The following is a 12601-nucleotide window of genomic DNA, read 5'->3' as shown; positions in this document are numbered from 1 at the left end:
TTTAATTTCAAAATGCACAAATAAGCTAACTCGTTTGTAAATGTTACCCGTTTTAGTAATTAGGCTATTATTACTAAAGCTTAATTTCGGGTGAACTAAAAAGTCCATTCCAGAGGTGGCCAACCTTGCTCCACTCCCAGATCTACTGGGTGAGCAGACTTCTATTCCAGCCCAGCAATAATACACATTATTATCAACTCATTAGGTTTGATAAGTTGAATCATGTGTGTTAGTGCTGGGCTGGAACAGAAGCCTGCAAACCCAGCAGACCTCCAGGAGAAGGATTTGCCTGCTACAGTTGTAATACTTTTGTAGCCTACATTGTGTGTGACTTTTAACTGTATTGTTGTATACAAGTACACATACAACCCATTCCATACAAGGATGTGCCAGCAACCCCTTTGAACATTCACTGGGACCTCTTCGTCTGCAGACAGGCTTTCACAGCTCTCCATATCCGAGGACAGACAACACAAAGAAACATGCTTAATTTTACTACAATTAGACAGTCCTAACTAGGTGAGTTACTATCAAGGCTCAGGCTAAGACCCAGATGCAGACACAGGAGGCGGATAGTACGAGTCTCAGGGTTTATTATAGTACAAGGGGCAGGCAAAAGGTAAGTCTAGGCAGGCAAAGAGATGTAATCCAAATCAGAGTCAGGCAGGTACAGGACTGCAGGCAATCGGTAGGTCAAGGCAGGCAAAGAGTCGTAATCCAAATCAGAGTCAGGCAGGTACAGGAAGGCAGGCAGGATCAGGACAGGTAGAAAGGTCAGAACTGGGAAAAACAAAAAGTAGAGCACAGGAAACACGGGAACACCCTGGTAGGACTTGACAGGACAAGACGAACAGGCAACAGACAAACAGAAAACGCAGGTATAAATACACAGGGAATAATGAGGGGAGATGGGAGACACCTGGTGGGGTGTGGAGACAAGCACAAAGACAGGTTAAACAGATCAGGGTGTGACAGGTTACTGTCAATTATTTATTGAAACAATTTAGACATAGGTGTGAGATGACGGGCGCATGGGCCCCCAGAGCACGTGCCCCCCCCCCCCCCCCCCCCCCCGCTTTGCAGGAGTTTCAGCTACGCCAGTATGTAGTGGTCCTGTACGTGGCTCAGTTCATTAGCAACATCGAAGTTGTAGTTCTGAGGTGCAGTTAATTGCTGATTTCTGAGGCTGTTAACTCTCTACTTGTATATTATGGGAGAGTATAATATACAAGGAAATTCTCAAAGCTGCTAATGAGAACCTTGACGACCTTGTACCTAGCCGGTGGGGATTCCGGTGGGGTGCCCCCACCCAGGCAGTGGCGTCATTATACCCTGATGAAGACAGCTTGTCTGTCGAAACGTTGGATATTAGGTTATTCAATTATTGCATCTGAGCTAGAGTGTGCGGCTCTCCTTTTCTTTTCAAGTGGTAGTACCGGCAACACTAGCTGCAGTAACCCATGGGGAGGTGGTCACACTTGGACATTCAGAGAGGGGACATATTATTGTGGCCCTGGTGGCACAAAATAATCAAAGGTCTGACTGCACAGAGATGCTTGGGAATATGGTCACAACGGGGGACCAGCGTGTGTGTGTTTCAGGGGAAGGGGGTGTATCTGATCTCCCATCACCTAGGACTTGACAATGGTTAATCAAATCTTCCCATTTTTGCCAGTTTTTGCTCAATTTCTTATACAGCTGGAACCGTATATGAATTCGTAAAGCAAGTCCTTTCTTGAGTTGGGCTCTGGGATGTAACAACTGTTGAGCATCTGAGCTTATGGTTGTTTGTGGGGGAGAGGGGTTGAGTGTGTGTGTCCGTGTGCGTGTACGTGTGTGTGTGTGTGTGTGTGTGTGCGTGTGCGTGTGTGCGTGCGTGCGTGCGTGCGTGTATCCCACAACTGTTGCTATGGAATAAAGATGTTCGGGACAATACAGGATGAATCACAATAATTGTTTGCTGAAATAATAATTTCTTGCCAAAATTTAACTTTTGTAATGGCAATCCTGGTAAGAGGTAACAATCCTTTGCATGAACTACCTACATTATTAAAATATTAATAGTTCATTATGGAAAGTAAGATATTTTTTTAATAGCTATATACAAGGTGAGGGTGATGGAAATGCTTTTGGTCGGCTGATCTGCTTCTGTTCTGTGGTGGCACTGTGTGTTCTTTTCGAAGGATGGGTCCCGGTCTCTCGGGGGCCTTGGGATCCAGGGGAACAGGGGGGTTCTGCCGGTCACTGGGATGACAACCCAACTTGGGATGGGGAGGAGTTTCAGCGGGTGGAATAGTGGGGAACAATTGGAGGTTTACGTAGTAGCAATGCAAATATCATGGTATAGCTATATGGACACTCAATCACTATGGTACTTTTTAATGGTAAGTTTATAAACATATATTATGATAAATAGATTTGAAACTTGTATCTCATTATGGTAAATGGTGAAATAAGTATAGCCAGCAATAATTGTAATGGCTTAGCAGATAATAAGAAAAGACGATCAGTATTTACCTGGGTAAAAGAGAAGGAATATAATATCTATTGTTTACAGGAAACTCATTCAACAACTTTAGATAAAGTTGTGTGGAAAAAGGACTAGGGGGGCAAAGTATATTTCTCCCATGGGCAAAGAAACTCAAAAGGTGTGCTCATATTAATTAACAGTCATTTTGATCCAAATGTGCAAATTGTCCAAACAGATCCTCAAGGTAGATGGATGATTTTAAATATGTTTATTGGGCCATAAACAGATATGGCTCATTAACCTATAAGGTCCAAATAACGCTTCTTTGAACATTTGAAAACACAAGACTCTATTATAATGGTGGGAGATTATAATACGGTTTTAAATACCTCTATGGACCGAAAAGGAAATCACACTACAAACTATCACCCTCAGGCACTTGAGGAAATCCCAAATGTCATGGATATATTGGAACTAGTGTATATACGGAGGCTTAAATACCCTGACCTAGTGAGATGTACATGGCGGAAGCTCAATCAAGCTAGTCACCTTGATTACATTCTTATGTCATTCTCTCTGGCACCAAAAGTTTAAAATGTGTTGATAGGGGACAGAATGCGGTCGGACCGTCACATAATTGGCATATATATTACTCTTACAGAATTTCCACCTGGGCAAGGATATTGGAAATGTAATCAAAGTCTATTGGATGATAACTTGTTTTTAACTAGGGCAGAATAATTTTAACTGACTTTTTCAGACATAACATAGGTACAGCAGATCCCCTTATTGTATGGGACACTTTTAAATGTGCCTTTAGAGGCCATGCAATTCAGTACTCATCTCTAAAACAAAAGCAATTTAGGTAAATAGAGTCCATATTAACAAAGGAAATTGAAGGACTAACAGTACAGATAGATAGCAATAAAAACTGTACCATAGAGGCGCAGAGTAAGTTAGAGGAAAAAGAAATGGAGGAGCTTATTCAAGAAAGATCCAGTGTAATATATTATAAAAATAAAGTGAACTGGATGGAATATGGGGAAAAATGCACCAAATTATTTTTAAATCTTCAACATAGAAATGCAACCAATTTTTTTTTCTTAACTTGTTACAAATGATGGAATCACGCATGATTCACCAAACTATATTTTGAAAGAGGACGTTAAGTACTTTAAGCATATGTTTTCGTTTCAATCTCACTCCAATACATTTTTATAGAAAGTTAGCAAAAATAGATAAGATCTATTTGTGGAAAAATCACCCTGATTAACTATTTTTAGTCATATCACAGTTTAACTATTTGCTTATGGTTTTGCCTACACCTAGCAAAAATCTTTTTTCAATTATATGAGCAAAAAATATTCCATTTTATTTGGTATGGCAAGCCAGACAAAATTAAAAGGGCCTATTAATATAATGAATATGAAATCGGAGGGCAGAAATGATTAAATATTAAAGCATTAGACGTATCACTAAAGGCATCAGTCATACAAAAGTTATACTTAAATCTGAACTGCTTCTCTAGCAAATTAGTATGAATGTCTCACCCCATGTTACAGATTGGCCTTTTCCCTTTATTCAGATTACAACCGCTCACTTTTGGTAATTCGAAAACAAAATAATCTCCAAAATATCATTATTTTTTAACACGCCATAGAAAGTTGGTTGCAATTTCAGTTTAATCCAGCAGAAAAGACAGAACAAATAAATAATATTGTGGTTAAACTCAAATATACTAATTGATAAAAAACCTTGACCTTTTAAAAAATATATATAAAAAAAATAACTTTGTAAATTATATCAGAAATAGGACTGGTGGAGTTATGTCACACATGCAGCTAACACAAATACATGGAAATGTCTGCTCTACCCAAAAATACAATCAATACAATCGGAGGCCGAGCAGTTGCCATACCAGGCAGTGATGCAACCAGTCTGGATGCTCTCGATGGTGCAGCTGTAGAACATTTTGAGGATCTGAGGACCCATGCCAAATCTTTTCAGTCTCCTGAGGGGCAATAGGTTTTGTTGTGCCTGCTTCACGACTGTCTTGGTGTGCTTGGACCATGTTAGTTTGTTGGAACAAGGAACTTGAAGCTCTCAACCTGCTCCACTGCAGCTCCGTCGATGAGAATGGGGGCGTGCTCGGTCCTCTTTTCCCTGTAGTCCACAATCATCTCCTTTGTCTTGATCACGTTGAGGGAGAGGTTGTTGTCCTTGCACCACATGGCCAGGTCTCTGACCTCCTCCCTATAGGCTGTCTCGTTGTTGTCGGTGACACTGTTGTGTCATCGGCAAATGATGATGGTATTGGAGTCGTGCCTGGCCGTGCAGTCATGAGTGAACAGGGAGTACAGGAGGGGACTGAGCACGCACCCCTGAGGGGCCCCTGTGTTGAGGATCAGCAGGGCAGATGTGTTGTTACCTACCCTTACCACACGGGGGCGGCCCGTCAGGAAGTCCAGGATCCAGTTGCAGAGGGAGGTGTTTAGTCTCAGAGTCCTTAGCTTATTGATGAGCTTTGAGGGCACTGTGGTGTTGAATGCTGAGCTGTAGTCAATGAATAGCATTCTCACATAGGTGTTCCTTTTGTCCAGCTGGGAAAGGGCAGTGTGGAGTGCAATACAGGTTGCATCTGTGGATCTGTTGGGGCGGTATGCAAATGGTAGTGGGTCTAGGGTTTCTGGGATGATGGTGTTGATGTGAGCCATGACCAGGCTTTCAAAGCACTTCATGGCTACAGACGTGAGTTCTACGGGTCGGTAGTCATTTAGGCAGGTTACCTTAGTGTTCTTGGGCACAGGCACTATGGTGGTCTGCTTGAAACATGTTGATATTACAGACTATGACAGGGAGAGGTTGAAAATGTCAGTGAAGACACTTGCTAGTTGGTCAGCGTATGCTTGCAGTACTGGTAATCCTGGTAATCCGTCTGGCCCTTAGGCCTGAATGTTGACCTGTCTAAAGGTCTTACTCATATCGGCTGCGGAGAGCGTGATCACACAGTCTTCCGGTACAGCTGGTGCTCTCATGCATATTTCAGTGTTATTTGCCTCGAAGCGAGCATAGAAGTAGTTTAGCTCGTCTGGTAGGCTTGTGTCACAGGGCAGCTGGTGTAGTATGACTCGATTTTAGTCCTGTATTGACGGTTTGCCTGTTTGATTGTTTGTCGGAGGGCATAGCGGGATTTCTTGTAAGCTTCTGGGTTAGAGTCCCGCTCCTTGAAAATGGCAGCTCTAGCCTTTAGCTCAGTGCGGATGCTGCCTGTAATCGATGGCTTCTGGTTGGGGTATGTACGTACGGTCACAATGTAGACGACGTCATCGATGCACTTATTGATGAAGACAATGACAGATGTGGTGTACTCCTCAATGCCATTGGAGGAATCACGAAACATATTCCAGTCTGTGCTAGCAAAACAGTCCGGTAGCTTAGCATCTGCTTCATCTGACTACTTTTTTTATTGATCTAGTCACTGGTGCTTCCTGCTTTCATTTTTGCTTGTAAGCAGGAATCAGGAGGATGGAAATTTGGTCATATTTTCCAAAAGGAGGGCGAGGGAGTGCTTTGTATGCGTCTCTGTGTGTGGAGTATAGTTGGTCCACAGTTCTTTTCCCTCTGGTTGCACATTTAAAATGCTGATAGAGATTTGGTAAAACTAATTTAAGTTTCCCTGCATTAAAGTCCTCGGCTACTAGGAGCGCCGCCTCTGGGTGAGCGTTTTCTTGTTTGCTTATGGTGGAATACAGCTCATTCACTATCTTAGTGCCAGTCTCTGACTGAGGTGGTATGTAAACAGCTACGTTGAATATATATGAGAACTCTCTCTGTAGATAGTGTGGTCTACAGCTTATCATGATATATTCAACCTCAGGCGAGCAATAGCTCGAGACTTCCTTAGATATAGTGCACCAGCTGTTATTTACAAAAATACATAGTCCACTGCCCCTTGTCTTACCAGACGTCGCTTTTCTATCCTGCCGGTACATCGTATAACCAGCTAGGTGTATGTTGATATTGTCGTCGTTCAGCCACGACTCTGTGAATCATAAGATGTTACAGTTTTTAATGTCCCATTAGTAGTTTCATCTTCCCCGTAACTCATTGATTTTATTCTCCAAAGATTGCATGTTTGCTAGCAGAATTGAGGGAAGTGGGGGTTTATTTGATCGCCTCCGAATTCTCAGAAGGCAGCCCGCTCTCCGGCCTCTCTTTCTCCTCCACCTCTTCACGCAGGTCACGGGGGTCGGGGACTGTTCCCGAGGAAGCCGTATATACTCCGCCTCGGGCTCGTCAGACTCGTGAAAGAAGAAAAAGGATTCTGCTAGTCCTTGGTGAGTAATTGCAGTCCTGATGTCTATAAGTTATTTTCGGTCATAAGAGACGGTAGCAGCAACATTATATACAAAATTAGTAAAAAAATAACTTATAAACAAACAAAAAACAATCGGTTGCGGGCACGTAAAACGTCTGGCTTCAGATCCGGCGCAATTTTATGTATATGCACCTGTGGAACGGTCGTTAAGACACTAACAGCTTACAGACGGTAGGCAATTAAGGTCACAGTTATGAAAACTTAGGACACTAAAGAGGCCTTTCTACTGACTCTGAAACACCAAAAGAAAGATGCCCAGGGTCCCTGCTCATCTGCGTGAATGTGCCTTAGGCATGCTGCAAGGAGGCATGAGGACTGCAGATGTGGCCAGGGCAATAAATTGCAATGTCCGTACTGTGAGACGCCTAAGACAGCGCTACAGGGAGACAGGACGGACAGCTGATCGTCCTCGCAGTGGCAGACCACATGTAACAACACCTGCACAGGATCGATGCATCCGAACATCACACTTGCGGGACAGGTACAGGATGGCAACAACAACTGCCCGAGTTACACCAGGAACACACAATCCCTCCATCAGTGCTCAGACTGTCAGCAATAGGCTGAGAGAGGCTGGACTGAGGGCTTGTAGGCCTGTTGTAAGGCAGGTCCTCACCAGACATCACCAGCAACAACGTCGCCTATGGGCACAAACCCACCGTCACTGGACCAGATAGGACTGGCAAAAAGTGCTCTTCACTGACGAGTAGCGGTTTTGTCTCACCAGGGGTGATGGTCGGATTCGCGTTTATCGTCAAAGGAATGAGCGTTACACCGAGGCCTGTACTCTGGAGCGGGATCGATTTGGAGGTGGAGGGCCTGTTATGGTCTGGGGCGGTGTGTCACAGCATCATCAGACTGAGCTTGTCATTGCAAGCAATCTCAACGCTGTGTGTTAAAGGGAAGACATCCTCCTCCCTTATGTGGTACCCTTCCTGCAGGCTCATACTGACATGACCCTCCAGCATGACAGTGCCACCAGCCATACTACTCGTTCTGTACATGATTTCCTGCAAGACAGGAATGTCAGTGTTCTGCCATGGCCAGCGTCTGGGACCTGTTGGATCGGAGGGTGAGGGCTAGGGCCATTTCCCTCAGAAATGTCCGGGAACTTGCAGGTGGCTTGGTGGAAGAGTAGGGTAACATATCACAGCAAGAACTGGCAAATCTGGTGCAGTCCCTGAGGAGGAGATGCACTGCAGTACTTAATGCAGCTGGTGGCCACACCAGATACTGACTGTTACTTTTGATTTTGACCCCACTTTGTTCAGTGACACAATATTCAATTTCTGTTAGTCACATGTCTGTGGAACTTGTTCAGTTTATGTCTCAGTTGTTGAATCTTGTTATGTTCATACAAATATTTATTTAAGTTTGCTAAAAATAAATGCAGTTGACAGTGAGAGGACGTTTATTTTTTTGCTGAGTTTATGTATTTGTATGTATGTATGTATATTTATATATACTATATATGTTGGTGTGTGTGTATATATAAATATATATGTTTACCCCAAAAATATATAGGGGATTGGAAATGTATCTATATCTGCATATATCTGAAATGTATCTAAATTAAATCTATCTGCACTATTAAAGCTGATCTCCTCCGAAACACAACCCAACCATGCCCACGGCACAATGCCCACTTAACCCGGAAGCCAGCCGCACCAATGTGTCGGAGGAAACACCGTACACCTGGCGACCATGTCAGCGTGCACTGCACCCGGCCCGCCACAGGAGTCGCTAGTGCGCGATTGGACAAGGACATCCCTGCCAGCCAAACCCTTCCCTAACCCGGACGACACTAGTCCAATTGTGCGCCGCCCCATGGGTCTGCCGGTCGCGGCAGGCTGCAACAGAGCCTGGACTCGAACCCAGAATCTCTGTAATGCAGTGCCTTAGATCACTGCGCCACTCGGGAGGCCCAGTGGACACTGTGCCTTCCGATGGACCGCCCTTGCCCGGAAATTCGTCACTCGTTCATCCCGCAATGATTGTCTTTTCAGCCACCGGTAGCTTATGGGTGCTCCATATGCACTGTAGTCAGTTATGATTGCATGTGTACTTACATTAAATATATAATTATTAATATACGCCTACTGTATGATAGCTAGCAAATTAATTAGCTATCTAACATTAGCCTGCCTAGCTGGAACTTCTCAAGAAGAAAAATGTTTTATTTCTACAATTTCCATAAGCTAACCAAACAAAAACATCATTACTTTTACGAGACGTGTTTGTGCCGTCATGTGTATTAGTAGCACAATTTCTAACTTATTTACATTTGTTTTTACTTACACTTGTATGTTGACTCCATATTGATGTCGAGGTTTTAATTTTTGGTGGACTTTTCTTAGCGCATGAAGCTGGTTGAGAGAATGCCAAGAGTGTACAAAGCTGTCATCAAGGCAAAGGGTGGCTACTTTGGAGAATCTCAAATATAAAATATATTTTGATTTGTTAAACACTATTTTGATTACTACATGATTCATTATGTGTTATTTCATAGTTTTGACATCTTCACTATTATTTTACAATGTACAAAATAGTAAAAATATAGAAAAACCATTGAATGAGTAGATGAATCCAAACTTTTGACTGGTACTGTACATGCATACGAACATGCATATGCAGCCACACATGCGGCGTGCATGTACACACTCATATGATGCACATGCACGTACACACATGGATCACTTAGTGCCAGCCGTGTTGTCTTTCAATGTCAGTACATAATGTCAATATTCTGTCACTTCATATGTATGTTGGTGACTGGAAAGCAGTTACATATTCCTAGAGCAGACGCATAGAGAGCTTCCCCTCAGACAATTGACCTGACTTGTTATGCTAGCAGTGGAGACATTAGTATTATGTCCAGGACAAAAGCACTGGTGAAATGTCAGCCATTTTAGAACTGATCGGTGTAATAAAGTTAGCTCCTGGTGTGGAATCACCACTTCCTCATTAACCTGCTATGACTGCACTGTTAACATCCTGAATGCAGAGGTCAGGGTGTTTTACCCATGGTCATTACCGTTTTAATTTATAGGATGGTCTTTCTGGAGTGTGCTATGTAACGAAAGGCCTAGAAGAAGTGTAGCGTTGAAGTGATTCCTTTAAACATGGTTTCTCTCTCCCTCCGTATTTCCCTCTCTCTCCCTCTCCCTCAGTCTCTCTCTCTCTCTTCCCATCCCCCACCTTTGCTCTGATTGGTTGAATTAACTCTGCAGCCTCCTGTTGTGAATAATTACTTTTGATCCAATGCGGATCTCTCTCTTGTTCGTTCTCTCTTGCTCCATGTCACCAATTTTTATAACATCCCCTGTCCCTGTTCCATATCCAGTACACACACACACACACACACACACACACACACACACACACACACACACACACACACACACACACACACACACACACACACACACACACACACACACACACACACACACACACACACACACACACACACACACACACACACACACACACACTGCAGGCGTTATTCAAATTCAGGTTCTGTCCCTGGCAGCTGGTCGTTGAGTGGAGAGAGGGAGAGAGGGGACTGCGCTGCGTTGGGACAGGGCCCAGCTGAATGCTCTCCTCCCCTGTTAGCTGCAGCGCTGTGATGCCACTGGACGGGACATATGTAAACCAGCGATTAGCACTGACCCTCCAAACAGCCCTCAGAGCAGCCCAGTGGCAGCAGCCTAAACTAGGCCAGGGAGATGGGAAGAGCTAGCTCAGTGTCCCAGGGAGAGGGGAGCTCAGTGTGGATTAAGATGCAGGGAGGGAGAGCAGCATTCAGCCCAGTACAGCATCAGCACAGCCAGAGAGAGGCTATCATGAATGTTGAATGAGAGGCAGGACACCGAGTCAGTCTCTCCTTTCTGCATTGAGTCAGTCATGAACAGGAGTCAGGAGGAATGGTCTATGTCCCATGCTTCCTTCCCTGCCACACTCTCCACTCCCCCATCCTTCCATCTTTCCCTAACCCATTCCTCAAACCCCCCTTACCACCACACACCCTTCCCTGTCCTACCCACTCTTCATACCCAAACAAGCCTTCCCATTGTAATGCATTGTAGTGATGCGTCGTTCCCTTAAAGCTACTACTTTCTCTAATAGTGTGCAATGTGCATGTGCAGGAATGCCCACGTACCAGAGGTTCCCGCCTCCCGCGTACCGGAAAAAATTATGCCTGACAGGACAATGTCATCCGCGCCTCCCACTAGCACAGCAGGCAGGAGGCTGGGGCGACACTTTGTGTTAGCTAACTAGCTAGCTTGCTAGTTAGGGACACTCTGTACTGGCTAGCTAGCATGCTAGTTAGCTAGCTAGCAGATGGTGTCATCCCCGTCTCCCACCTGCTGTATACTGGACTAGCTGGCTAAGCTAGCACACAGTGTCCTTCACTGGCACCTGCCAGTACTATGGGAAAACAGTGCCCGACAGGCGGGGAAGAGGAACACTGTGTACCAGTGCACAGCTAGCTAGCTACCGTTGTCGCTCCTGCCCCTTCTTCTGTGGGCGGCTGGCATCCAACGTTAACGTGCATTAACGCCACCTGCTGTACTGGATGCAGAAATGCCCACATGCAAGAACGCCCAGAATTGCAGGCCGCAATTACACCCTTCTCACTTGCTCCAAGTGTGACAGCTAGTAGGCGTCTGAATACTGTGTACAGTCGTGGCCAAAAGTTTTGAGAATGACACAAATATTAATTTTCCCAAAGTCTGCTGCCTCAGTTTGTATGATGGCAATTTGCATATACTCCAGAATGTTATGAAGAGTGATCAGAGGAATTGCAATTAACTGTAAAGTCCTTCTTTGCCATGCAAATGAACTGAATCTCAACAAAAAAAATCCACTGCATTTCAGCCCTGCCACAAATGACCAGCTGACATCATGTCAGTGATTCTCTCGTTAACACAGGTGTGAGTGTTGACAAGAACAAGGCTGGAGATCACTCTGTCATGCTGATTGAGTTTGAATAACATACCGGAAGCTTCAAAAGGAGGGGGGTGCTTGCAATCATTGTTCTTCCTCTGTCAACCATGGTTACCTGCAAGGAAACACGTGCCGTCATCATTGCTTTGCACAAAAAGGGCTTCACAGGCAAGGATATTACTGCCAGTAAGATTGCACCTAAATCAACCATTTATCAGATCATCAAGAACTTCAAGGAGAGTGGTTCAATTGTTGTGAAGAAGGCTTCAGGGTGCTCAAGAAAGTCCAGCAAGCGCCAGGACCGTCTCCTAAAGTTGATTCAGCTGCGGGATCGGGGCACCACCAGTACAGAGCTTGCTCAGAAATGGCAGCAGGCAGGTGTGAGTGCATCTACACACACAGTGAGGTGAAGACTTTTGGAGGATGGCCTGGTGTCAAGAAGGGCAGCAAAGAAGACACTTCTCTCCAGGAAAAACACCAGGGACAGACTGATATGCTGCAAAAGGTACAGGATTGGACTGCTGAGGACTGGGATAAAGTTATTTTCTCTGATGAATCCTCTTTCCGATTGTTTGGGGCATCCGGAAAAAAAGCTTGTCCAGAGAAGACAAGGTGAGCGCCAACAGTAAAGCATCCTGAGACCATTCATGTGTGGGGTTGCTTCTCAGCCAAGGGAGTGGGCTCACTCACAATTTTGCCTAAGAAAACAGCCATGAATATAGAATGGTACGAACACATCCTCCGAGAGCAACTTCTCCCAACCATCCAGGAACAGTTTGGTGACAAACACGGCCTTTTCCAGC

General features: G+C 44.6%; 1 protein-coding gene across 8 annotated transcripts in view; it reads left to right on the top strand.

Moving 5' to 3' along the window:
• The window catches only part of LOC129817427 (mitochondrial peptide methionine sulfoxide reductase-like), a 116130-nt gene that overhangs the window by 17481 nt on the left and 86048 nt on the right, over positions 1-12601 (top strand). For 3 of the 8 annotated variants that reach the window (XM_055872652.1, XM_055872649.1, XM_055872647.1), the window contains exon 2: positions 6710-6807. The exons of the other annotated variants lie outside the window; for them this stretch is intronic. Coding sequence is in view for 2 of the 3 variants with exons in the window: in XM_055872649.1 (XP_055728624.1) it covers positions 6710-6807 (98 nt within the window). In the remaining variant the exon portion in view is untranslated. The remainder of the gene's footprint in view (positions 1-6709; positions 6808-12601) is intronic. 8 annotated transcript variants of the gene reach the window in all.

Source organism: Salvelinus fontinalis, chromosome 20, assembly GCF_029448725.1.
Source record: "Salvelinus fontinalis isolate EN_2023a chromosome 20, ASM2944872v1, whole genome shotgun sequence".
NCBI classification, from domain to species: domain Eukaryota; kingdom Metazoa; phylum Chordata; class Actinopteri; order Salmoniformes; family Salmonidae; genus Salvelinus; species Salvelinus fontinalis.
Note: the sequence above shows the minus strand (reverse complement) of the source record. Positions and strands in the feature narration are given on the sequence as shown.